This window comes from Sciurus vulgaris (genome assembly GCF_902686455.1).
Source record: "Sciurus vulgaris genome assembly, chromosome: 13".
Taxonomy (NCBI): domain Eukaryota; kingdom Metazoa; phylum Chordata; class Mammalia; order Rodentia; family Sciuridae; genus Sciurus; species Sciurus vulgaris.
In genome coordinates, this window is record NC_136474.1 from 14,003,845 (window position 1) to 14,031,383 (window position 27,539).

At 52.2% G+C, this 27,539-nt stretch overlaps 1 protein-coding gene across 4 annotated transcripts; it reads right to left on the reverse strand.

The window, feature by feature from the left end:
* MPPE1 (metallophosphoesterase 1) lies at window positions 1-27,539 on the reverse strand. 4 transcript variants are annotated; one of them, XM_079108882.1, is made up of 11 exons: window positions 27,418-27,539; window positions 18,413-18,495; window positions 9,765-10,133; window positions 7,963-8,071; window positions 5,328-5,431; window positions 4,682-4,756; window positions 2,993-3,101; window positions 2,800-2,868; window positions 2,592-2,714; window positions 1,818-1,958; window positions 1-786 (listed from the first exon to the last, which is right to left on the reverse strand). In XM_079108882.1, exons 3-11 carry the CDS (start codon window positions 10,028-10,030, stop codon window positions 604-606), a joined length of 1,179 nt encoding a protein of 392 aa, XP_078965008.1. In that variant the 5' UTR covers window positions 10,031-10,133; window positions 18,413-18,495; window positions 27,418-27,539; the 3' UTR covers window positions 1-603. The 4 variants fall into 4 exon arrangements, with proteins under 4 accessions (XP_078965008.1, XP_078965006.1, XP_078965007.1 ...); XM_079108880.1 differs by lacking the exon at window positions 27,418-27,539 and adding an exon at window positions 19,947-20,156; XM_079108881.1 differs by lacking the exon at window positions 27,418-27,539 and adding an exon at window positions 19,979-20,155.

A 27,539-nucleotide genomic window follows, 5' to 3' on the forward strand; every position in this document is an offset into this window, starting at 1 on the left:
TGAAATTATTAAAATATTTATTTTTAAATACTAAAAACCATCTATGACCACTCCATTTTTTTCAATTTTTGATCATTAACAGGCATTAGATGTAACAACATGGTCTCCTAGATAGAAAATTTACCTTTACCTAAAAATCTGACTCCATTAGTTCCATACAGAAGTACGTGCCCCGCAGCTGCATCTGCGGTCTAAGTGTACAGCGTCCGGCGTGCAGGCGTTTAGAGCCACTTCACAGGACAGAGGCAAACCACTGCGCCTGCGCACGGGAGGCCAGGGCGCAGCAGGGTGCGGGGTCCTTCCCCAGGAGCAAGGCGCAGCTTCCTGCATGAAGGGGCCGTGTCCGGGGCGTCCCCCTCTGTACAGACGCGACCTCCGCTGACGGCACCCGCGTTTGGTAAGGCAGCCTGCCGCAGAGTCCGGGCTCTGTTTTCACAGCATGAGAGGAGCCAGCTATTCATTCTGCGTCGCCTGATGCTGAGGTGCGCGGGGAGGCCCACGGTTGGCCGGCTCACTGGAGCACGAGGTGGGTTCTGCTGGAGCTCCGCGTCTGTGATGGACATCTGATGGATGTCCAGCGCAGAATGCAGAATCACCCGCCCTTCACCTGGCCCTGTGCACTCTGAGCCGGGTCCACGCAGAGGGAAAAGGCGAGGCCAAGCGCCCGACCCCGGTTAAGGTGAGGACCACCAGGAGCCCGGCCGCCCCGCAGTAGGTGCTGAGAACCGTGCCCTCCAGCGGGAGGAAGCACTTGGAGAGGGCGTAATCTCTGGACGTGAGGCTGCCCTGGAAAAGAAACGGAAAGCTCCTTTTCTTGCTGAGTCCCAGCACAGCAGCCCCAGCAGCGGCCAGAGGGAGTCTGCCCTGTGGAGCTCCCGCGGGTGGGGCAGGGGCAGCCCTCCCCACCTGAGACCAAGCCACCCAGCCCTCAGCCTGCAAGGGCGGCCACCTGCCCAGCAGGCCCTGGCAGGAGGAGGTGCAGGCAGGCATGCCTGAAGGGAGCGGGTCTGAGATGTGGATCTCTCCATTCAAACTCACCCCGGCTCCCACCAAAGAGTGGGGGGCACCTGACAGAGACTCAGAGCGGGTCAGAGACCCGGGAGCAATGGCTAGCAAGGAACAGGCATCTAAGGGTGTTTTCATGCCACTAGACACCCACACATGTGCCCACCTGTCCACAGGCTTTTCTTGCTAGGAATGAAGGCCCGGGGCCTCGTCATGCTAGGCTAGCTCTCCACCCCAAGTCACGTGCCCAGGCCCACAGCTCAGCTTTGTGGTCAGTGCAGAACGTGAAAGGACAGTGGAAAACATTCACATTCACTGTGAGGTAAAAACACAGGGTCTCCTACCACAAAAGCATCCCTGAGCTGGACACAGGAACCCATGACTGAAAGCAAGGTGTGGCTATGTCCAGCAGTCACTGATGGACAAACACTGCCCATCAGCTGGCAGATGCTGCAGCACTGTCTGCCGGGCAGACGGGTACGTTTGCAGAGTGAGACAACCAAGCGTCACGGATAGTGACATGATCCTGCTCCTTAGAAGTGACACCCGCAGAGTGTGGCACGGAGGACACTGCCCTTTGGATGGGACAGCACACCCGGGGAGAGCTGCTGGCGCCGGCGGCCCGGGAGCAGGCTCTGCGTGTCTGCTTCTACTCAGGTGCTGGGCCTGGTCACTGACTCACGTGAAGCATATAGGCAGGCTCACTGATTTCTGGCTTTTGTACCTCTTTACAGAGTGCAGCAGTTAAATAGTTGATGACTGTGTTGATTAAATGCCTACGAAAGCTTTCAGATGAATAAACATCACGTTACCAGGATGAAACTGGGGTTGTTTCTGTTCCGCCAACTGAAAGATGGGACGCTGATCTCAGGGACACTGCCTCCATGCAGCACCTCACAGGCGCTGTGCGTGTGGCCGCTCAGGATCAGGCGTGGCCGGAACCACCACAGCAGCTGGCCCAGGGACACAGGCAGAGAGTCAGCGCTCAGACACCGCAGGGACCCTGCCCCGTGAGCCCAGGGCTGCCATTCAGAGCTAAATACGGAATTGCTATGGAGGACTGCTTATGTTCTCCTCCAAAAATAAGCTTATTTATAAATAAGGCTTGTTTACACCCAGTCTTAGAATCCACCTTCCCATCCCAGACTTCATATGTCTTATATTTTATTTTTATAAGCATTTTATAAGTTTATTTCATATAGTCCATATTTACATTTTAAATATAAATCCACTTATTTTTAAGTATAATATGAAAAAATGTAATATGAATCTTATATTCACATTTTATCATACACACATGCTATCTATATTCGTTATATACATTTAAGAAAGTGCATTTTTAATGAAGACCTTAACACCTTGACTCTGAGTGCCCTGCACACTCCCAGGTCCATTTCAGTTACAAGAAACTCTGAGTACAAACAACAGCCAAGCATGAAACTGACTTGAGGAGGAAACAAGGAAATCTAGCTAACAGAGTCTGAGCTGCTGCCACCCCACCCTCCAGGGGCCTCCACCGCTCCCCTTCCTGCGTTCCCAGGGCAAGAGAGGAGTGTCGCCTGGGCGGAGGCCCACAGCTGGCTCACCTTCTGTGAGGCCTCCCGAGAAAGCACGTCGTACTTCTCCTGGAAAGGGATGTTCCTCTCCTCGGGGGGAGCTGCGTCTTCCCCAGAGCAGTTGGCATCGCTGGCACGGTACAGTGGGTAGTGCTGCCATGATCCAAAGAGGACAGGGTGGAACTTCAGGGACCCGCAGGTGGCTTTGCCCAACCCAGCTCCTACCAACCCAGCTCACCTGCAGGAGGATGGGGGCGGACACCGGGAGCCGCTGCCCACCTGCACACTGGCTGGAATCCGGCTCCTGCTGGTCAGAGGTCAGCCGTTAACCAGAGCAACCTGGCGAGGGCAGGAAGGGGGGGCGCCCAGCAGTGGCAGGCGCAGGCCTGTGCCCACCAACCCTCCTACCTGAGCCCGCCGACCTCTCCTACCTCTCGGGAGCAATTCAATTTGCGAGAGACTTCAACGAGTTCAGCCTCTACTTGAGAGCAGATGCCACAGCCATCCCCTTCCAGGGCCACACTGTTGACCATCACAAAACTGAGAGACAGGGGGGGCAGGTCAGGCCACCCCCGCACAGGCCTGAGCCCTTCTTCCCATCTTTCCGGGAAAGCACGCTGAGTGCCTTGGTGGGAAGAAACAAAGCCAGCCCGGCTCTCGGTTCCGCTGGGCTGTGTGAATGGCATCAGCAGGAGTTACATCCAGGACACGGGAAAAGGATTTTTAGCCCTAAACTGCTTAGAGACCCCAGATGACAGAAGCTCTGAGCTCAGGCTGCCTGTCCACTTGACACCTAGCTAGAAATGTGTGTCCTTGGGCAAGTTACTTGGTGTGCCAGGCCTCACCTGTCAAGATAGGGTAGGAACGTAAGCCCACACCATCGGCAGGCTGGGAGGATGGAACAAACAGCATGGGTGCCTGAAAGAGAGCCGGCCACCGGAGAGTCTGGGTGAACTCTAGCCGAGGGCCTGCTCCTGCCAGGTGAGCTCAGCAGGTCAGGCAAGGGGTGGGCGACAGGTGCTGGCTGCCGCTGACCGGGCTGGGCAGTCCCAGACCTGAACAGCCTCTGCAGCTCCTCCACCTCAGTCCTGGTTTCTGCAGACCCCCCTGGATCTGCTCTTATCCCCTAGACAATGCCACCTGGGCAGGAAAGGCGCCTGTCAGTAAAGACCCTGAAACTCAAGCAATTACAGAGCGGGAAACCAGATTATGAGGAGCAGGGCTGAAGTTTCTGAAACCTCACTAAGGGGTATGGTCTCCATGGTGACACAGGAGGGCTGCCACCTGCGGGGCTGCCACAGGCAGAGGGGGAGGGGGCACTCCCAGTGCTCCACACTCTCAGTTCAGGGGCTTCACAGAGGGCCTCACTGGACAGCCCCCCGAGCTGCCACGGCCACCGTCGAGAGTGCTGGGCACCCCAGGAACACAGCCAGGAGAGACCCTCCTCTCCCACCTTCCTGTCACTGTGCCCACCGCCTAGGTGGTGAGCGCCCTGCCCTGGTGCTGCAGACCAGAGTGGCTGCAGGGGTGGGCACTGCAGGGGCCTCTCAGAGGGGAGCCAATGAGGTGGCCAGACGCAGCGCCCAGGCTCCGGAAGCTGCAGAGTCTCCCAACACACTTGCCTCCAAGCCCCAGGACACAACTGTGGGAGCAAAATACAGACACCTGTACACAGTGGGCTGGAGAAATGCAGAACACTGCACCCAGGGATAGGGGAGTCCAGGCTGGCCACTCGCCATGGGCTCCTAGGAAACCTGGGTGGTGTGAGGTCTCTAACCCGGATACCTATCAACTCCCAGGGCCACCAGCACAGGGACTGGGACTTTTATCTCCCTGGGACCATTATCCAAGATGCCAGTCACAGGGAAAGTGGATCCGACTGAGCATGGTAATCACCTTCTCACACGAGGCAGAGCTGGCCCTGAGCAGCTCGGAAGCCCTGGGCTCCAGCTCCAGCCCCAGCACCGAATGGGGAGGGGAGAGGAGGAGGGGAGGGGAGAGAGGAAAGGAGGGGAGGAGGGAAGGATGGGGAGGAGAGGGAGGGGAGGGGGAGGGGAGGGGGTGGGGGGAGGGGTAGAAACTTCAGATTCAGACCTTAAGAATTCACAACCCATACTCACTTCACTCCCTTCCATGAAAACAGCCTGTCAGAGCTGAAGACCTCCTCAAACCGTCTCACGCGGTACATGCTCATCCTATATTCGGTTGTTGGAGAAATGTTTTTCAGATCAAGCACATTAGAACCCTGGAGTTATCTGAACATTGCAAAGGACTCCCAGGAGCTGAGTCAATCGAGCACCACCAGGTGAGCGCTGCAGCTGACCCCAGGTGGGCAGTTCAAATCTTAGCCCCAGGCAGGTTGTTTAGCTCCCAGGGACTCCGTTCTCATTGGAGCAAAGAGTAAAACAACAGGACCCAGTAAAGACTAAAGAGTTGACACAGGAAAGAAACCTGACCGGGCCCTATATTCCTGTGCGCTACTGAAGTCTAAATGGTCTTGTTTTCTGACTCCCAGAGGAAACGGTCTGGCCACTGACTGCACATGTCACTCAGACAATTCCCAAGGGCACATGTGATTGACTCGTTCCTGCAGCAGATACTGCGGAGCGTGGACAATGTGCCCCGCGTCACCGAGTCCCTACGGAGCTCACACTCTGGAGCTAGCGTCTTGAGGAGTGTCCTCCCACGGCACAGGCAGGCTTCCCACATGTTCAGAGTGAGCGTGAACAAGGGCTCTGGGGCACAGCGCCCTGGCCAGCCACTTACTGGTAGTGAAAGCCAATGTCGTGGTTGCCGGCAACCACCTTCAGCTGCATGTGCGGGGGGTGTCTGAACATCTTCCGAAAGCGTGCCACGTCCTCCTCCCAGGCCTGAGGAGACAGGGTCACTGCTGAGGGCCCCGAGCCCCCTCTCCCCATGGCCAAAAAGCATGGCCCTGCCGGGACTTGAGAATTTAATTCCTGGGTCCAAATCGGATGTTCACGAAGCACAGAAAACCAGGCTGGGTCTGTGGCTCAGTGGTGGAGCACGCGCCCAGTACATGTGAGACTCTGGGGTCCATCCTCAGCACCACATATGAACGAGCAATAAAATAAAGGTTGAATTTAAAGAAGAAACCAAAAACCTTTGAGTTTTTGATTCTTCCTAATACCTCTTTCCCCAGGACTACTATAATACCTTTAATCCTTTATTTAATTTGATGCCAAATCTTAACAAGTGGTATCTTCCCCATCTTTAAACATTTTTTAACTGGCAATTCCCCCAAATATTCAGTTGGTGCACTTGTGACTTCAAGGTTCCCACGCATGGAGATCCAGGTGGAAACTCCTGGAAACAAGACACCTCTTCACACCTCCTACCTCCTCACACCTCCTGGCCAGGACTACTCCTCACACCTCCTACCTCCTCACACCTCCTGGCCAGGACTACTCCTCACACCTCCTACCTCCTCACACCTCCTACCTCCTCACACCTCCTGGCCAGGACTACCTCCTCACACCTCCTGGCCAGGACTACCTCTTCACACCTCCTGGCCAGGACTACCTCCTCACACCTCCTGGCCAGGACAAAGGACAAAGGACACAACATCCTTCAGCATCCACCCAACCCCACCCCCACAACCATGAGAGCCAGAACCAGCAGCTGTGGGAGAAGGACAGAGCAGTCATCTCAACACACATTCCAAGAGTCTGACATTACGTTCACTGTCTTTACTCTCTTTGACTGACATAGGTCCACCTTTGTTGCCCCGATGGCCTCCAACTCCTGGGTTCAAGTGATCCTCCTGCCTCGGCCTTCCCAGTAACTGGGACTAGAGACAACATCATGCCCAGCTAGTTCTTATTTTTATAAGTTAAAAATATCAATTGGACAAACACCTTAGGGTGGGCCAAAAAAGAAAAAAACAAAAACAAAAATCAACTTCTATTTTGGATAGTAACAACTTTATCCTAAAAATTTAACAACTAAAGTAACAACTTTATCCTAAAACACAGCACAATTCAACATAAAGAAAAGTGCTAAAGTAAGAACCTTTACAAAAAGAGTTCACATTAACAAATATTATTTAAAGTTAGAATAACAAATTTACAGAATGATAAAATGTTGCTCTTAATTTTAAGATATATATATCTAATCATATAATTAGTTGCTTTTTACATATATTTCCATTATCATATTTAACTAGAGTCTACATTGTAACAAACTTTGCAATTCTGTATATAGTGAGTTGCAATCACACTGGAACCAAGTTGTTGGATCGCCTGGGAAAAGGGATATCCCCCAAATAAAATCCCTTCAAAAAAGAAAGAGCTGAAGAATTAGCTCATTTTGGAGAGCACTCACCTAGCATGCGCAAGGACCTCGGTCCGAATCCCGGGCACTGGGGGTAGGGGGCAGGGGGCTTCAAAAAACCATTAGTGGGGCTGGGCTGTGGCTCAGTGACAGAGCACTTGCCTACCATGTGTGAGGCACTGGGTTTGATCCTCAGCACCACATAAAAAAAACTAAATAAACAAAATAAAGGCATGGTGTTTGTCTATCACTAAAAATATTTAAAAAACAAACCAACCAACCATTTGTGACTGAACATTTTTAACTGAGCTGCAAAAGTAACACTTCACTCCTAGAATACCGTGAGCGACGCCTTTGGCCAACCTGAGGGAGGACAGCTCAGGTGGCGCACTACCCAGACCCGAGAAGGCAGAGGGGCCCCACGGCCCCCTGCATCCCTCGCCCTCAAGAAACTCTGGGGAGAGCAGCAAGCCATGTCTCAGGTGCAGCAGCTGATCGGACAGGGCTGGAGAGGTGGCCTGGAGGTACAGCCATGCCCTGGGTGCCACCTCCAGCACCACCACACACACACACACACACACACACACACACACATCCACTGTCACTCAGGCCAGGTGCCCATTTCAACATATGTTCTGCAATCTGGTGACAACTGAAAGAGCAGTCATCCTGCCCCCTTTCCTCTTTCCCACGAGGGTGACAGGGCTGTGGATTCAAGCCAAGTCACATCTGGCTATCATACATTTCCTACCTAGACAGATACAAGACTGTGAACCTAACTCAGGGTTAGCACTGTGATTGTGATCTGGACACAGGGGCGCATGCCTGTCATCCCAGATGCTCAGGAGGCTGAGGCAGGAGGATGGCAAGTTTGAGGCCAGCCTCGGCAACTTCAAAATAAAATGAACAGGCTGAGGATGCAATGCAGCAGTACAGCACTCACCTAGCATGTGTGAGGTCCAGGGTGGGATCCCCAAGCCACAAAAATAAAATTTAAAAAAGCATCATACACAAATTCTAAGACTCTTCAACACAGTCTCCAGTCCACCTCCTGGCCTCCCGGGACTGCCCGTGTGGAGTCCCAGCCTCCTGGGGGGCTGGGTCCTACCTTGGAGGAGCTCCACTTCCCTTCGTCGAAGACGTCCCCCAGAATGAAGACGACTTCCGGCTGCAGCAGCCACAGGGCTGTCTGGAAGGACCTCTCCATCTGCCACTCTCTGCGGACAGAGTCAGCCCGTCAGAAGGCTGCCCGGTGGAGGCACGTCTGTCCTCCTGGCCGTCTGAGAAGCAAAGCAGGGCCAGGTCTGGCTCAGGGGGAGCACCTGCCCAGCATGAGGGCAGCCCTGGGTTCCAGCCCCAGAACCCCAAAAGCAGAGGAGGTGAACTGAAGGATCCCCTTCTCATGCCACGGCCGACTCCGCCTCTCCGACCCCAGTGTCACAGGGCCACCAAATCTGATTAAATGTGGGGAATTGCCAGGCACAGTGGCATCTGCCTGGAACCTCAGCAGGAGCATCACAAGTTCAAAGCCAGCCTGGGCAACCCGTGAGACCTTGATGAAGAGGCATGGGGTGTGGCTCCGTGGTCATGCACTCAGCGTTCAAAGAGAGAGGCAGACCTCAGCTCAGACCAGGCAGGGGCCGCCCAGGTCTGCCCAGGATGAAGGCATGGTCTGCACCAGGGTGACCGGGTCCCGGAAGGAGGCCACCATGAACCCTGCTGCAGCATGGTGGACCCGGGGACCCTAACCCAGCATGAGACGGTGGACCCAGGGACCCTAACCCAGCACGAGACGGTGGACCTGGGGACCCTAGTTCAACTGGAGATGGGTAGACCCGGGGACCCTGGCTTAACAGGAGATGGTGGACCCAGGGACCCTGGCTCAACAGGAGAAGGTGGACCTGGGGACCTAGCTCAACAGGAGACAGTGGACCTGGGGATCCTGGCTCAACAGGAGACGGTGGACCTGTGGACCCTGGCTCAACAGGAGACAGTGGACCTGTGGACCCTGGCTCAACAGGAGATGGTGGACCTGGGGACCCTGGCTCAACAGGAGACGGTGGACCTGGGGACCTAGCTCAATAGGAGACAGTGGACCTGGGGACCCTGGCTCAACAGGAGACGGTGGACCTAGGGACCCTGGCTCAACAGGAGACAGTGAACCTGGGGACCTAGCTCAACACATTCACGTGTGACTCCATCTGCATGCTGTGTCTGGAGCAGCCAAATCCACAGGCTTTGAGAACAGCAGTCACCAGGGATGGGGAGAGAGGAACCAGGAGCTGGTATTTAATAGGTTTGGGGTCAGGAAGGGAAGGTTCTGGAGAGGAAAGGCCAGAGCTGTACAACAGGTGACATGCTCCCAGCCATCAACTATGGGCCCATAGTGCTGCGGAGGACAGACTGACGCTGTGCCTTTCACCACAAGTAACAGCTTTTGAAAGGCCTGCTGGTGAAAGATCAGAAGTCCACGCTGGAGAGGCGGATCAACCATCCTGTCCTGTCCCACAGCAAACCCCAGGGGGCTCCAACTCACACCCCACCAAGGCAGGAGGGAGCCCGCCCAGGTCTGCCTCCCACAGGGACACACCCAGCTCCCACACACAGCTGCCAGTTTCTCCAAGCCCTTCATCAGGGCCTGAGGGGGTCTGGGGGGGACAGGGGACAGGGGACGGGGCCCTACCAACTCCTACAGTCTCACACAGCCCATTGGCAGCCAGAGCTGACTCCCAGCTGAAGTCCCTCTGTAGGACAGATGTTCAGTGAACAGCGAGTTCAAGGGAAACACAAATGTCCCCAAATGTCCTCTGAGAGAAAAACAGGAGGAACCTGAAACCCCTCAGCCTGACCCCTGGGCTACACCTCCCCACCTACAGAATTCCATGATTTCTCCATGATTTCACCTCTTACCTTCGCAACTTATCCAACCAGTGGCCGGTTATTTCCCCGAGCAGGTGGGTGTCAGCCAGAAACAAGGCCTTCAGCACGGGCTCCCGTTTGCCACGGGCTGGGGCTCCCACCTCAGGCCAACGGCACCAGAAGATGACCAAGTAATAGATCAGAAATTCACAGAAGAGCAGCGAGGCCAAGGTCACCGCCATGAGCTTCAGCAGCAGCGCCCTCCTCCTCCTCGACAGGCAGAAGCTGTGCCTCCCGAGCCATCGGATCAGAACCATGTCTCCCGCCCAGGAGCCGCCGGCCTCGGGTCAAGTCCATCAAGAGGTCACCGTGAGAAGGCCGTGGAGCCCAAGCGATGGTGTCCAGGGCTTGGCCGTGAGCCTACAGGGAAAGGAGGACTGGGTTATGTCCTTCACGGCACCGGCATGGCTGCCTCCCCCTGCCCAGAGGGAACCAGGGGCGAGGCCGGAGCCGACAGGCAGAGCCCTCGCGGAGCCACACGGGACTCTGGGTTCCATCCCGGCACTGCCAAAGGTAAATTAAAAGAAGCAGCGAACCCACAGTCCTAGCCACATTCCCCATCTGGACTGCCACATCGTAATACACCTGGCTGCTCCCAAGAACATGAACTCCCTCCAAGTCTCGGTACCTCGGTAGGCCAGGATGCTGTCCCTGCCCTCCGCCCAAAGAGGACAGAAAGGTGTGTTCCTTTATTTCTCATTTGTTTTCTGCAGTGCTGGGATGGGACTCAAGGCCTTGAGCGTGCTGGGCAAATGTTCTACCGCCGAGCTGTGCCCCAACCCCAGAAGGTACAACTTGAGGAGCCTGGAGAAATCATGGAAGCCCGTCAGGGGATGCATAAAGTTGGAGATCCAATGGGAAGATACAATTTGACTCCCAAAAGAATTCACCATGACCTCCCCAGGACCTTTGCCATCAACAGGTCCTACGCCCCTGGGATGTGCTGCCTGTGGCGTGAACATCACTCGGTTTTTCCATAAAAGGAGTGAAGATCCATGGACAAAGGTCTAAGCAATTCATCTCACACTGGACCAGAGGCCAGGAGCTCAGGGCCACCTCGTGAATGTGGATACTGAATGCTGCAGCTGGAAACTTTCACAGAAATGGTTTTCCCCACAAATTCGGGGACACCAGACAGTCATCTTGAAACACCAGATGGTCGTCTTGTATGAAATACATGTGCAGTGACTTCTCTTGGGGAACCTTCCAAAATGTTTTTGGGTTCATCCTGAATTTTAGATGAACTTTCCACCCTCAAAGGACATCGTCTGTTAGCCAGGCACGATGGCACGTGCCTGTCATCCCAGAGATTCGGAGGCTGAGGCAGGAGGAGCACAAGTTCAAGGCCAGCCTCAGCAACTTAGTGAGACCCTGCCTCAAAATAAAAAATAAAAAGGGGTGGGGGTGTGGCTCCGTGGTTAGGCGCCCCTGGGTTGAATCCAAGAGAAGAAGAGAAAAGGAGGCATCTGATTCTGTCACGTGAAGAGCCAGGCTAGTGAGAAGACGCCCTGGCTCTGAGAGCTTCGCTCTACTTCAAGGGCCACAAGCTGGCACAAGGTGGGAGTCTGGGGGGAGCAGAGACCTGCAGGGCTCAGGCACCAGAGCAGCCCCAGCGTCCCACAGGGACCCAACGGGCATAAGGAGACCACGACCAGCAACCCCGACTGTGCCAGGGGAGAAGGAAGGTCCTTTCCCACAGCTCACTGGCATGGAGTCCACAGTTTCCCTTCTACGGGGTTGAGCATGATCTGTGAGATCCAGTCTCTGGAACGGTTTCACATTTGCACGCAGAAAATGAGGGACAAAGCCCAGCCCCTGAGACACCTCCCTGGCTTCGGCACAGTGGGGTTCTGACAGGCGATCGTGGAGATAAGGAGGTCCTTGAATCTTAAGCCGAGTGAAGAGAAGTGGACCTGCACCCAGAGCCTTTATCCAAAGTTAAGACATGCCTGCAGGGTCGGGAATCCCCTCGGGACCTGATCAACCGGGAAGGCTTTCCCTGACGGTCGGCCATTGCTACGATGTGTTATGAAGTCTCACTTTAATTTGTGGCTTTTCAAAAGACACCAGGGCAGGAGAGGGTAGAATGGTCCTGGCAGTGTCATCGTCCCTGATTTTGTTTATTGTTGTCGTCTGTTTTGGGAGCTGGAGATCAAACCCAGGATCTCGATCGAGCTAAGCATGTGCTCGGCCACCGAGCTACACCCCGCCCTTCGTTCCTGTCTTCATTCAAGAGGCATGATTTATAGTAAGTATCTGGTTAAGAACAGTGAACCAGCGCTAAGGTTAGGCATATCTACGATAGTCTGCGGTCACCTGCTCCGACCGGGAATTTCCTCAGAAAACCCACAGCAGCAAGACAGTGGCACGCGCCTGTAACCCCAGCAACTCGGGATGCTGAGGCCAGAGGATCGCGAATTCAAAGCCAGTCTTGGCAACTTAGCAAGGCTCTAAGGAACTTAGTAAGACCCTGTCACGAACTTAAAAATAAAAATGGCTGGGATGTGGCTCAGTGTCAGCGCCCCTGGGTTAAATCGAAGGAAGGGAGGCGGGGAGGGAGGGGAAACCCCACAGGCGCTCCATCACAGGTTCCAGCGCTCGACATCTGCATGGGGGACCTTATCTTCCCCACCGAGAACTTTCTCTCCTCCCTCTGTTTACTCTGAGTCAAACAATACGCGCCATGACATCAGAATCACCAGGAACTCTTTCTTCCAACCAGAGGCATGTCTGAGAGGGAGAAACGGCAGGGGAGTGGGTGAGCCAGGTCTGGCCAGCAGCTCAGGACATGGAATGTCGCCCCGGGATTCCAGTGCTTGGCCTGACACCGAGGAGAAGCAAGCAGCAACCCGTGCTCACCGGCATCTGTAACCAGACTCAGCAAAGATCCTGCAACCAGGCACGTAGACTTGCTGGACATCCCAGCAACCTGGGGAGGCTCAGGCAGGAGGATCACGAGTTTGAGGCCAACCTTGGCAACTTAGTCAAAACAATTTTTAAAAGGGGCTGGGGGTGTAGCTTAGTGATAGAGCAACCCTGGATTAAATCCCCAGTATGGGGGGTGGGATAATGGCACAGGTGTTTCTGTGACCCACACGGTGTGGCCAGGCTTTAAGGAATAATGACGATGTTCCTCTTAGAGCACACAATGGCCTTCGCTTTGATTAGATCAAACATGCCAGAAGCAATAACTTTGTCTTAATGCCTCATTTTCTTTCAAAAGGCCTAGAATCTCCTACACTCCGAGAAGCCAGGCCCAAAGCAGCAGCTGAAACTCCCTACGGCCTGTTTTCTGAGACCAGCAGGGCGAGAGGCATGCTGCCCCACAGGGTCCAGCCTAGGATTCTGGCAGTGAGAAGCTCAGATGCTTTATGGGTTTCACATGTCCCAAGATCAGATACCAGAAGGAAACCCTGACAACTGTTCTTTCCTCACACCCACTCCTTTTCCTCGGAGAGAACCTGTTGGAGCACTTATGACTAAGGATGTGAGCAGCCCAGGAGGGAGAGGCTGGAGGCCGGAAGGGGACTCTGCCCCAGCAGGAGTTCAGGGACACAGAGCTGCAGTCCTCTAGCTTCCCTGGGCCAGGGGTGGCAGGCTCAGAGCAGTGAGTCGTACTTCCGGGCAACCTGAGCTCTACCTGACCGTGGTTCCAGTAGGGCTCAGCCCATGAGCAACTCAGCAGGCCACTGGGTTGCTACAGGGACAGGTAAGCCACCGACAGATGGGGAGGCCGCCGCTACCAAAGAAAAGTGAAGGAGCTCTGGGCCTGCCCTCAGGCTATGCCACAGAGTCCTCCGCCAGGGAGGGCCCGCAGGAGAGAGAAGAGGGGTGGGAGGGGGAGACGACAGCCAAGCTAACACGCGGATCCCGATTTTCCTGAGAAACCGTCTTGACTCTGCTCTCTGGTATAATGTGGCCATTTAACAAAAAAGAGGAATGAAAACTGTACTGGGACAACTTCTGACACCAGATCCTCAGATGACATTGGTTTTGCTCAAATCTGACAAAACTCCTTTTCTTCCTCGACCTGAAACTTACTGAATTATTACTCCCAGTGTTGTCTGCAATGTCAAGTCCAAAGCATGCCCCTTTCTCCTCCAGAAACCATGACAGGGCCTCAGAGGCTGCTTCGGCTACAGGCACCAACTCTCCACGGGGGTCTGCAGGTGCCCGATGAGAAGCTCAAGCAGGACGAAGCGGGCTGGGCCGCGGCCCCGCTCTGCAGCTGTCTCTTTGCTATCTGAACTTGGGTCAGATTCCTGATCAACTCTGAACCTAAAAACATGGTGATCCCTTAAGGAGAGACTGTCTAAAACCTGGTAGCATGCAGCCGGTTAGCCCTCAACCCTTCTAACCTTGCTCTCCTCATTCAAGGCCAGAGGCACCAAGATAAGAGGAAAGGAGGTGTTTCCAAGATCCACAGAGACATCATAATCTCTGATGGCCAGCTTTCGCAATGACCTGATCCGGATCCCTGCAGCAGCAGCTGGAAGTCTCCAGTCATGGCCCTGGAGCTGCCAGGAACAGGCAGATCGCCCCACGCTGAGACGGACCCCTCACAGGGAACTATCAGACCTGACCCAATGGAGCCAAGCAGGAGCATCATCAGATGGGAACCAGCGCCCCTCATGCAATGAGGACCTCAGAACCTCCAGGACCAGACCTGGAAGATGACCAACCAGACCAGGGTTTGAGCAGGACCCTGAGTCACGAAGACCCCGATTCTTCCTATCTACACCTGAAGCTCGAGCTGGAGCCCTGGACGCCTGGTGCCTGCCTTCCCCGGAGAGCTATCAGGGCAAAAGTCCTTCCTACTTCACAGAAGTCTTCCGCGTCTGGGGCGAGTGGCCGCACCTGGGTGTTGGGACTCCCCAGGTGAGGCCCCTGGTTTGGGAGGTGGCAACGAAATGAGGACAGAATCATCTGAAGAGCTGAGAGGGACAGGAGGGTCATTCCCTCCCTAGCAGCGGCACCAGCAAGGCCACCAGGCCTTTCAAAGCCAAATGTTAGGAAATGAGAAGGCGCCCCTACCTCATAGTAAGAAGAGACCTCCAGGAAGTGGAGCACTTGCTGGGCCAACCAGAGGGACACAACCCTCTGCCCTTCCTGACAGCTGAGGGGACCCTGCTAACGGCAAGCAGGAGCTTGCAGCCACTCCTGGAAGGAAGGGCCTGCCCATACAGGCGGCCCTCTGGGCAGGAAGGAGGACACAGACCTCTGGGAGTCAACAGCTCGCTCCTCTTCAGCACCGCGACCTGTCGGCTATGAACACCCAGCGGCAGGGTCAGCAGCCACACCAAATGGGCAAGAAGCCAGACTTGCTCAGCTATGACCTGAGGCAGGTTGCTCACCCCTTCAGAACCTACCCACAACCCCAACCTCACTGTGTTGTGCAGACTGACAGAAATGAACTACATAACTCTTCTTTTCTAAAAGTGATTGTGTGTGCACAGTGTGCATGCATGTGTGGTGTGTGTATGCAGTGTGCACGTGTGCAGTGTGCATGTGCAGTGTGTGCAATGTGCATGCATGTGCAGTTTGTGTGCAGTGTGCATGCATGTGCAATGTGTATGCAGTGTGCATGTATATTCAGTGTATGTGCGTGCAGTGTGCATGCGTGTTCGGTATATGTATGTGCAGTGTGTTCAATGTGCATGCATGTGCAGTGTGTATGCAGTGTATGTTGCAGTGTGTGCATGTGCAGTGTGCATGCATGTGCAGTGTATGTGTGTGCACTGTGCATGTGTGCAGTGTGTGCATTTGCAGTGTGTGTGCAGTATGTATGCAGCGTGAGCATTGCAGTGTGTGTGCAGTGCATGTGTGCAGTGTGCATGTGCACTGTGCATGCAGTACTGATAACTGAAACTCCAGCCTCACACGCACTAAGCACACGATCAACCACCAAGTTCTACCCCAAGTCCTGCAAATCCTTTCATACAACAGATGTGCCAGGACTTGGTTTGGAGGTAAACCTGAATCCCAAAAGGCTTCAAGCAATGATGCTCAATTCAAAGGGCCAAGATGGTCCTGGCACATGCCTGTCATCCCAGCAGCTCAGGAGACTGAAGTAGGAGCATCGAGAGTTCAAGGCCAGGCTCAGCAACTTAATGAAGCCCTAAGCAGCTCGGCAAGACCCTATCTCTAAATAAAATATAAAAAATGGCTGTGGATGTGGCTCAGTGGTTAAGCTCCCCTGGGTTCAAATCCCGGCACCAAAGGGTCAACATGAAATCAGGGAGAGTGGAAAGAGGACAACTGAAGACACTGCCAAGACTGTGGCCACCTGGGGCTGCACCTGGCTCCTCACTTCTCCTCACTTACTGGGTTACACTGTCATCATCTTTCTCCTGAGGCTACCCTTCAAACTGTCCTTGACAGTATGAGTAGGCTGCAGATCTCAACTACAGCCCTTTGAGCAGACCATGGGCTACAGATCTCCACCAGAGGCCTGAGAGCAGACCACAGGCTGCAGATCTCCACCACATCCCTGAGAGCAGACCACGGGCTGCAAATTTCCACCAGAGGCCTGAGAGCAGATCACGAGCTGCAGATCTCCACCACAGCCCTGAGAGCAGACCAAGGGCTGCAGATCTCAACTAGAGCCCTTTGAGCAGACCACGGGCTGCAGATCACAGCCCAGCATGAATAAGTGATTGCACCACCCCAAGTTTGGCTCCTACAGGAAAAGAAGAGAAAATGGGCCTTTTTCTGAGATTAAATGAACAGAGGTCTGGCCTTCTGCAGAGCAGATAGAGTGCAGCACCCAGGACCCAAAAGGATGGTCTCTTCCTGTCCCTACAGGAAAGAAAGGGAAAACATGTGGACATTCACCCTGTATCACTAAACCACAGGACCAAGAAACAGGAGGTTGGGATGGACACAGCGGTCTATGTGCCAACCTCCCCATGACTAAAGAATGAATGCTCCTATCCATATTAGAAGATTCCTTTGTCTGTTTGCTGTTGTACTGGGGACTGAACCCAGGATGTCCTACCACTGGGCTATACCCTCAGCCTTTTTATTTTTTGCTAAATTGCTGAGACTGGCCTTGAATTTTCAATCCTCCTACCTCAGCCTCCAAAGCAGCTGGGATGACAGGTGTGCATTAGCAGGTTTGGGTTTAAAAATCAAAATTACCTACACTGTTATTGTTTTCACTTTCCAAGCTCAATTTGCCAGTTTTATTACCCAAAATAATAAATTCAAGAGAAACATCACCATCACATCTGGTCCATATAGTCCCATATGGGCTGGCCTAGGATTGGATGAGGAGAGGCACCTCTCTGGACCCCTCATGTGGCCTAGGATTGGACATGGACAGGTAACTTTCTGGACCCCTCCTGACAGGTCTATAAACAAGGCTGCTCGACTGGACACAAAGGCCTGAGACTCTCTTCAGAACGGGAATGCTGACGTGTGAGGTTCTGATTTCTACCACATACACTATCACAAGACAACAAACCACAAACAGGAAAAGCAAAACAAAATCCCACCTCATTAACACCTACCAGAAATTCTTAAAAAGCTTAGAGCCTCATTATCGGTTTATGAAATCAGTTTGATGGTTTGAGACCACAATCTTTAAAAACTAAAATAACAACAGAAAATACTATAGAAAGCAGCACAGTAAGGGCAAGCCGATCCCATGAACCCTCTGCTCCACGTCAGAACACTCGCATCCACATGTGCAGGACACACGCATCCATGTTACAGAAACACGCGTCCACGTGTACTGATCACGATACAGAAGGTGCTTCTTCCTGCCCTCGGCCATCAGCTGCCTCATTCTCCAGGTGAGAACGCTGTGACCAGGACACAGCAGGCACATGGTGCTCACCACAGTCTGCTGATTTCCTGGCTCGTGATGGGTCTCATTTCACCGAACTTTTCAGAATCACAAGCTTACATGTGCCCGTCTTGTGTTCTATCCCTGTCTGTAAATCCTCCAGGTCCACAGTCATAAAACAGGAGGGAAGGAAGTCACTCCTTCTGCCTTTGACAAAAGTGTTTAAAGACAAGTAAGAAGGGGCTGACATGTGGCTCAGAGGCAGAGCACTGGCTTAGGATGCACGAGGCCTGCGTTCCACTACCAGGGCTGGAAAAACAAAAAGGCTAGCAAACAGATGCCCTTCACCCCAGCATGTGGCCCTCCGAAGGAAGAGCTGATGCACTCACCAAGCCATTGAGGGAAGCGGGCAATCGTCCCTTGAGCCTCTTTGGAGGACTTTTTTCTCAAAGAGCTATAAATAGAAAAGTGAGGGTAACTTTGGTTCTCTCCTCTGGGGATCCCTGGGGATCCAACAGCTTGGAAGTCCACATCCCAGCTGTTATGTCTCAGCTGCAGAACTCAGACAAGTCACCACACACCATCCAAAAAGCTAACAGTGTCCTGTGGTGAGGGCTTCCTTTTAATATAAATCTACTCCCCTCCCCCCACCAGTATTGGGGATCCAACCCATGGTCTCCAACATGCTAGGCAAGCACTCTACCACCAAGCTATATCCCCAGCCCTTAAATCCACTACTTTCATATTTAAAGAAGACAAAGAGGAAGAGGAAGAAAAGGAGGAGGAGGGGGAGAGGAGGAAGAAAGCCTTGGGAGTCTGGCCTTCCAGGAGAATGGCTGAATCACCTCACCTTCTAAAGACTGCTCCTGGCAGAGAGAGGCTGGAATGAAGGTCCTAAGTTGGCATATGCTCCCCAAAGCAGAAATCAGTTATCTGAAATAAAACAGAAAAATATGCCTTTGGTTGCTCAATGATCTTCATTTAGTGAAATGCTGTCAAGAAACCTGACCAACCTTGAAATTAAACACAGCTGAGAAGACATGGAAAATGACTGGCAGGTAACAGTGTCCACTTTATGCTTTGCATACAGCCCTTGCTGCTCGGCCACTGGGACTTATTTTAAAATGGACGTGTTTCTTTCTCCTCCTCTCTCAAACAGGATCACTTTTCCTCCCTATCCTCGACAGAGTTATCTATCCCTGAGTACACACCCACTACAGGAATGAAGTAATTCACAAAGGGTTAATATTCCTACGAGATAGCCCCCCAAGGAAAGAGGAGAGACGCAGCTTGCGATGAGGGAGGTGAAACTAGCCAAGTGTTACCCTCCCAGAACATCCTTTCCTAACCACAAAGGGTCCTGAAGGAAAGGGGCGGATACTGAATGCTGGGCCCTGGACACTGACCTTCCCCATCTCAAATCAGCCCTAAATGGAGGCACAGCAAATGTCAAGACTCTGGGAAACAATGGATCCTGGAGAAAGCAAAGCAATGGGCAGGATGTGAGCACTCATCCCTCAGGATCTGGACTCCTGTCTCCCCAGATAGCAATGCATTTCAACCTTTTTACAGCCACCTTTCTAAGTTAAAGTTCTAACCTGCACAACCTGCCCCTGACTGTCCAAATTGCACATCCACAGTCTCCAATGAAACTATAAAGTCCAGACTTCTTCTGTAAACTGGGGGCCAGTTCCATACACAGAAAATGGGCCCTCCCGAGCCTCACTGATGGACCTGGCTGCAGAATAAAGAAAAGCTTGCATATCAGAGGTTCCCTTCCCATCTCCTGCCTTCCCCCGCCCCCACCATGTAGCTCAGTGGTAAAGCGTTTTGCACAAGGTCGTGGATTCCAGCCCCAGCACCAAAAACTAAGTCTTTCAAATTATAAAATATTCATACATAAAACATACACATCATTGTTCTATACTGCCCAGCACATAGAAATAACAGCTGCAAATGAAAGTAAAATATTGTATCCATCGACTGACTTCTAACCCTAAAGCTATGTTGAAATATCCAAATTCTACCCCAAAAGAGCCTGGGGGGGGCGGGGGGGAAGCATTTAAATACCACTAAATATGTAGTTTCTTCTCTTAATTATTCATTATCTTAAATACATTATTATCATAATCTCTTCCATGGCTATTTGCATGTGAAATCTTCCATCTTAAGTGTTATTTTAAAATAAGGCCAATTTTCTTCAATCTAAATCTACATGGATAAACTACAGAGCGAGAAGCCCCTACAATTTAACATATGACCTTTAGTAACCCAAATTTTCCAGCAAATAAACTCATTGCAGAAAGCTGCTTTTTCAATAGGTTAATTTGCGATCCTAAAGGTCAGGAAGTTCCATTTTGCAGTGATAAGAAATAGCAATTAACCTTGTAGTTGATCCGGGCACTAGAACACTTACAAAAACCCAGGGCGCTGGCCGCGCGCGGGCACACCGAGGGCAGAGCGGGGCCAGCTCGCGACCCTCCGCAGACCTTCCGCCGACTCTCCACCGACACCGGCGGCTGCGCCGGCGCCGCGGTCCCAGCAGGGCGGCCTCGGAGCTGGGCCGAGCCTTCACGGGCTTCCTGCTTCCGCAGCTGCGCCTCGGGAGCCACGGTCGCCGAGGACCCCGCCCCCGCCGCCCAGCCCCGCCCTGCCCCGGACACCCAGCCCGGAGCCGCCCGCCTGCCCTGCCCGGCCCGGCTCCGCCTTCCGCAGCGCGGCGCCCGCGCGCCCCCCGCGCGCCCCGCAGGGTGGATCCAGGCCTGGGAAACGCACCCTCCGCCGCGCCGCTCGCAGGGCCTCCGAGATGCGTCTGCTCGAGCCGCGGGCTGGTTGCCCGGGACCTCCGGAGGTCGCCGCCGAGGGCGAGGAAGCGCCTCGCGGACGTCCAGCAGGGCGAGGCCAGGCGCCCCGCCCGGGGGGCGTCGGCCCAGGACCCGCCCGTTGGAGAAAAGCCCCGGCGCCGAGCTGCCGGCGCGCGCTGCGCAACGGCGGCCCCAGCGCCACCCGCTCCTGCCGGAGCCACCCGCGCGGAGGGACCGCGCCGAGCCGGCTGGACCCCCGCCGGGCGGCCGCGTTGCGCTCGGGGCGCCCCGAGCCTGTCCCAGCGGTGCAGGCCGGCTGGCTTCCTGCAGACCGGACCTCTAGGAGCGGGCTCCTCGGCGGGGCGTTGTAAGGAGCCTCTTTAGGGATTTGGAGATGGCCTCGTCTGTGGAAACCACTGGCCCCTTCGCTCCGGCCTGCACAAGCGTCTGCTGGGTGACCTTTTGAGCGACCTTCCACTTACGAAGGCAAAACCCCCACCCTTGGGTGGAACGGAGCCACCCTCTTCGGAACTCGCGCCCCGAGCTGGCCACAACGCGTACGCGTGCGCAGACCTGGCGCTTCGTGGGTCCACCCGCGCCTTACCCGCACCTCCCACCCCTGCGGCTTCATCCCGGGCCTATACCGAACCCGAACCAGAACCTCTGGAAGGTGGATTTGCGTCTGGGGGGCCCCCTCCTCTATTCGGACGCCTCCAGAGTAAACTCCGCAAAATTCGTTGCTTCAGAATTGGCAAATCGAGCCCCGAGCGGTCAACGTGTCGACATTTATTCATTTTCCCTCTAGCATGTATGTATTTGAAGAAACTTATAAAACAATGAGTTAAAGTAAAACGGAATTTTTGAGAAAACAATTTCTGAAAATACATAAATGTAGAATAACTTAATATGAACCCCAATATTTTAACCTCATTTCTTATTTTCAAATAACATATTAAGCATTTTCTATTAAGTGAATAAATTATCCACCCTTGTCAAATTCACTACAATAAAAAGAGTTCTTCAGTGCTGGGGATGGAACCCCGGAACTGTGAATTCTAGGCAAGCACTCTTAACCTCAAGCTACACCCTAGCCGTGGCCTGTATTTCTTTTTTTTTTTTTTTTTTTTAAATCTCAGTTTACACTAACGTCATGAAAACTCCGTCCTTTCCAACGTGAAATGGTGTTTGAGAACCCAGAAGATGAAGCCCAGAGGCCGGTCTTACATTTTAACCATGTTAAATATTTGCTTGTGTCCTTTCAATGAACCCTGGGGGGTTCTCGCCCACCATGGGCAGGCACTGAGCCTCTCTAGTCTGGGGACTAGGGAGGGGAAGAGCTTCCACTGAGTTGCAACGGGGAGAGCCCCTGTGTCCCTTGAGAATTCTCTCCACCACCAGGGGTGTTCCCTTCATTTCAAGAGACCCACAAAGCCGGGAGAAGTCTCAAGGTCTCCATCAGAGGAGCCCCTGTATGGAACATACCTGGTACTGCACTCTTCATAGAGAATCACCAGAAAATCAAGCAAGATCGCTAAACCAAGCGAGTACTACTCAGGTGTAAAGAATAATGAAATCCTGTCATTTGCAGCATGATGGAACTGGAGGACATTATGTTAGTGAAATGAGCCAGACACAGAAAAAGAGTGGGTCCTATTCTCTCTCATGTGGAAGGGCGACAAAGTGGACCTGAATATCAGTGATCACTAGAGATTGGGAAGGAGGGATTCATCAGGGATCTTGTAGGCATGTGTGGAGTTGTCATACTGGATGCTTACAATTAAGACAGGGTGATCAAAGCTAAATAAAATATATACATACTAAAAAGATACCTAAACCAAGTTGCGCAAGGGAAGGAAAAATGTGACTTTGTGCAAAAAACAGTGAAAAAGAGAAACTCAAAAATAAACACCGATGAGAGCTCATCCATCCAAGAAAATATAAGTTAAAAGAATCCAGGTTTAGTGTAAAGGACTGTTCCCAATTTGTTTCATGAACTTGATGTGACATTGCGTTCTTGCTTAAGATGATGGAAGATCGTCAAGGAGCTATTTTCCCTCAACTTTACGTTTAGAACTTAGTTTTGATTCTCTGACCTCTGCAACTTTTTTGTTAGGGTCAAAAGTATACCTACTCCATCCATCTTCCTCCCCCTGAGTAGTGCTTGCCATGTGATCCCAGTAAATTACAGAGAACAGGGGGCAGAGGCAGGAGATACATTGTAATCAATGTGCAGTGAGGTGCCAATGACATTTATGTAACATACATTGTATGTCATTGTGATTTGCAGATGACCTTCCTGCCTCCCGTGTCCAGCGCAATGTCAGATCTGAAACTCTGAGGAGAGCCCATGTTTCTCACTTACTTAGTTCTAGAACAGCATGTAGTAGAACCATCACCTGCAACAGAGTCACACTCAAAATGTATTGAATGACTTGAAAACACTGAGATTTGTTAAGTGGTTGTCCAAGATTCTGATTTAGGGAACTTTGGTATAGTTACTCCTAAGGGTCATTACTTGGGGGTGGCTTGGTTGTTCCAGCTTTCTTGGAGAATTACTCACTCAAGATTTCGTTCTTCATTCACATTTTTTGTTCAAGGCAGAATCCATAGTTCAAATAATTGAAAATGACTCAATAAGATGTTCTTTTTCTTCCATTGTTTTTCAATATGGATCAAAGACCATTTATCTGCGAGGTATGATGGACTGAGCAAGTAGGTAACAGGACCAAAATCCACAGACAGCGTTTGGAACAAGATGAGTTCCCAAGACATCAGGTAGCCCCACTAGCCCCCAACACGTAAGAGGGGGTGATCTGAACCACGGGAAGCTACAAGGCTGGTGTGGCATCAGCGTGTGAGGTGGGAGAGGGGAATAAAGCACCCCACAGACCCAAAGACGGGGGCCCCCAAAAGCATCAGGTTACCCCGGGAAACTGGAGAGAACAACTGAAGACGTCCCAGGGCGAGACCCGGAGGGCCCAAGCCAGCCCTCTTTCCAGACCACATGCCTCTAGCCTCTTGAAGGGGAGCCTCCCAGGAGGGAATAGGAATCCCACAGAATGAACCGGAGAGATGCAGAAGAGAGAAAGGGCAGACCCAAGTGGAGAAGGAGACTTCAGAAGGTTCCCATGTTTTAGCACGCGGACGAAGACAACAGAGGAGTCTACATGTTTGAATCCCCCAGGTTCCCGTGTGAAACTGTCCCCAGTGTGATGCTGCCAGGAGCCAGGTGCTTGGGAGGGATCAGAGCACACGGAGGAGCCCACGTGATGGGATTAGTGCCCTGTACGGAGGCCCATGCAGGCATGGGGGCAGTCTAATCCCAGAGACTCAGGAGGCTGAGGCAGGAGGATCACAACTTTGAGGCCAGCCTCAGCAACTCAGACCCTGCTTCAAAATAAAAAGTGAAAAAAGTTGGGGATGCAGCTCAGCGTGGAGTGTTTGCCTACTATGCACAAAGCCTTAGATTCAAACCCCAGGGCCACAAAAAAAATAAAATAAAATAAGCCCCAGAGAGTTCCTTTGAAACCTTTGCCAAGAAGGCACGGCAAGAGAGTTTATGGAAGTCCTTGGGCGAGGGCTTCAGCCCCAGCGGTCCCAATAGACCAGGCTCAACCAGCCATCCCAATATGCCCATCCAGAGCTGAGCAGTGGGGAAGGGCGGGAGAGGAGATGCACTCTGGCCACACTGAGGAGGACAGGTGACCAGAGATCTGTCCTCAAGGGACTGACAGAAACTTTGAAGTTTCATAGAAAAGGGAGCAAAGGCCATGGCGGGGGCTTGCACAGCAAGGCTGCATAACTGGCAGAGCGGGACGTGCTGGCCAGGCAGGGTCTGGTGGTCTCCGCCTGAGCATCGATTCTGGGCAGCTCTGGGAAGGTCAGCACCGCTCAAGGAGCAATTGGTTCCATCATGAGATGATTGCCGCTGCCTGAGGCGACAGTCTGAGCGAGGAGCGGCCTGTTCTTCAGGGCCCTCAGTCCCTTCAGCCTTCTTTCAGTCCCTGGTCATAAAGATGCTTATCAGTCAGGCCTGGAACGCACAGTAACTGCAGAAGAAAGTGGTTCAAAAGGCAAGTAAAAGTTCAAGAGGCAAATGGAATCAGAGAGGGTCGAGATGAAGTTGGTGAGGTCAGCACCTGGGTCCTCCTTCATGAGGCACCATCTGTACCCCAGAAACCAGGCCTCACCAGACCCTGAATCTGCGGGTGCTGCTTGCTGCCGGCCAGCGGGACAAATGACCTGTACTCTTCAGAAGTTCATGAAGCAGCTTCCTTTTATTCAGATAACACCCTCAATATGTAAGCAGTCTCATGCATAAGCAATTGTAACCAGATATGTCCATCCAATCCTGTTAAAGGTCAAGCGATCACTCGCTCAAGCATACATGTAAAGTATATCTGTCCACTTGCTAGGCGGCTGAGCTAATTATCATACAGCCAATGGTGAACGCTTCGTTTTTTTCAAGGCGCATTCAGCACGCCCCTTGGCTCTCTGCCAGTCACCATCTTGGATGCATGTGGCGTAACCCTGGGTCCCCGGGTATTGCCCGCTACATGTGGGCACCTTGGTCTTGGATTTGCAGCCAGAAGAACTGTGAGAGGCAAGTTTTCATTGTTCATAAGCCACTCATCTGTGGCATCTTGATATAGGAATCCAAAAAGTCTACATCAAGTGAAGTTGCCGAAGCGCTCCTAAATTCTGCCTCCTTCTAGATGTTCAAACGAAAGAGCACTAGGGAGAATTAAGATCGATCACATGCAAAGCCATTACCAGGAAAAAGTTGAGAATAGCAACCCCACCATGAAAGCATGCCACAGAGACGGGGCCACAGGACAGACCCAAGCTGTGGCGCTGGGGATGGAGCCCAGGGCCTGGTGCCTGCGAGCAGCACGCGTTCTACCGCTGAACCTCACCTCCCATCCCCAGCCTGTTACTTCAGAACGAGCTGAAAGCGTCGTCAAGAGAACCACAGAGGATCTCAAAGAACAACACAAATCAGATTTAGAAGTGAAGTGACACCTGAGAAAAGAATCAGAAATAAAAGGAAACAATTTAAAAGATAGAGACCATCAGCGCTCGCCCCCAACCAGGAATGTGGAGGAGGCTCGGAGTGCCGTGGGGACAGTGTATCAGCCAAGCCAGGGCCTGAGGTGGGACCGCAGGGCAGCCAGTCTGCTCCCGAGGGGTGGGCTGAGGGGTTCGGAGGAAGGCACTCTCTCATAGGAGCTCCCCAGAGTGAACCAAAGCAGCCATCCAGCACCTGCAAATTGAGTCCCCAAAGCTGAGAAGAGCAAGCAGCTCCATCTCTGGAAACACAGCCCAAAGTCTGGTAGGAGCCTGGCTGATCCTGGGGACAGGGTACGGCAGGCCACATCGGGAGCTGGAGTCGGTTCTTCACACCTAGCAGTGCCTGCAGGGGCGGCTGGCCTGGTCCACTCTCCTCCCCCAGCACATGGCGGTGGAGGCTCCCAGAGAGAGCGGGACATCAGGGCTGCCTGGCCAAGAAGGGAGGGAAATCTATAGTGAAACTCTGCATGCAGATTCCCCTAACCAGTGCACCACTTTGTGTCAGGACTGAGGATAAACAAACGGCATGGTAACTGACACCCCAGGAAGGAAACGCCGCACTTCAAAGACCTGAGCACCAACAATAGTGGGCTGCTGACGATCACTAGTACCAAGGCCTTTTTTAAAATGATGGATTCCTTTAAGACTTGTTCTGAAGTAACTGCAATGACTGGGGACCAGTCTCCTCTCAAGGTGGTTAGAGACTGGCAATAACAGCGAGTTCAAACTCACACCAAGGCAGTCAACCAACCCGGGAGGAATCGTAAAAAGAAACTAACTCACTAAAAGTCCCTTGCAAGCTACACTGAGATTCCATCAACTCTAGTCAGAATGGCGATCATCAGGAATACAAGGAACAATAGGTGTTGGTGAGGATGTGGGGAAAAGGGTTGCTCATACACTGCCGGTGGGGCTGCGAATTAGTGCAGCCACTCTGGAAAGCAGTGAGGAGATTCCTCAGAAAGCTTGGAAGGAACCACCTATCCCACTCCTCTGTGTATACCCAGAGGACTTAGAATCAGCATACTACAGTGACACAGCCACATCAATGTTCATAGCAGCTCAGTTCACAACAGCTAAGCTATGGAACCAACCTAGGTGCAGTTCTGATGACTGAATAAAGAAAATGTGGTATATTTACACAATTGGAATACTACTCGTCCATAAAATTATGGAATTTGCTGGTAAATGGATGGAGGTGAAGACTAGCATGCTAAGTGAAATAAGCCAATCCCCAAAATGTGAAATGTGAATGCTAATACACAATAAGGGAGGGAGGGAAGAATAGAAGTTTATTGGATTAGACAAAGGGTAAGGAAAGGAAGGAAGGGAATAGGAAAAACGTAGGATGAATCAGACATCACTTTCCTATGTTCATGTATAAATACACGACCAGCGAAACTCCACACCATGTTCAACTACGAGAATGGGCTCCATGTATATATAATGTGTCAAAATATACCCTACTGTCATGTATACCCGAAAAGAACAACCACAAAAGTCCCTTACATAAAAGTAGAAGAGAGAATCATCCCAGCAGATAGGTAAAATTACTAGTAATATCAAAAATCAAGGGAATAAGCCACCCCAAATTGTTCACAGCACAACCAACCCCATGAATACCACAGTAGAGAAAGAAAAAAAAAAAAAAAAAAAAGAAAAAAGAAACAGAAAAAAGAATTTATAAAGTCAACAATTAAAATGTTTAATGAACTAAATAACAAATTCTGGAAATGAATGTCTCAAATCAAATTAAAATTCAACTGAAAACACCACCAATAGATAAGACCAAGTTGAAGACAGATTCTCAGGCTTCAAAGTAGGTAATCTTGAAAATAAAATGAACAGTAAAGCAAAGATATTGGAAAAACGTGACCAGAATATTCTAGAAATCTAGGATAACATCAAGAGACCAAATCTAAGAATCATTGGTAAACATGAAGGAACCAAAATACAAACTAAAGGAATACAAACTTCTTACTGAAACTGTGGGAAGCTGTTCTCATCTAGCAGAATCAGACCAGATTGAGCCTCAGGACGCAGAGGTCTGATTTCCCAAAACTGGCAGACACAGAGGTCTGTCCCAGATTGCCAGGGAGTATG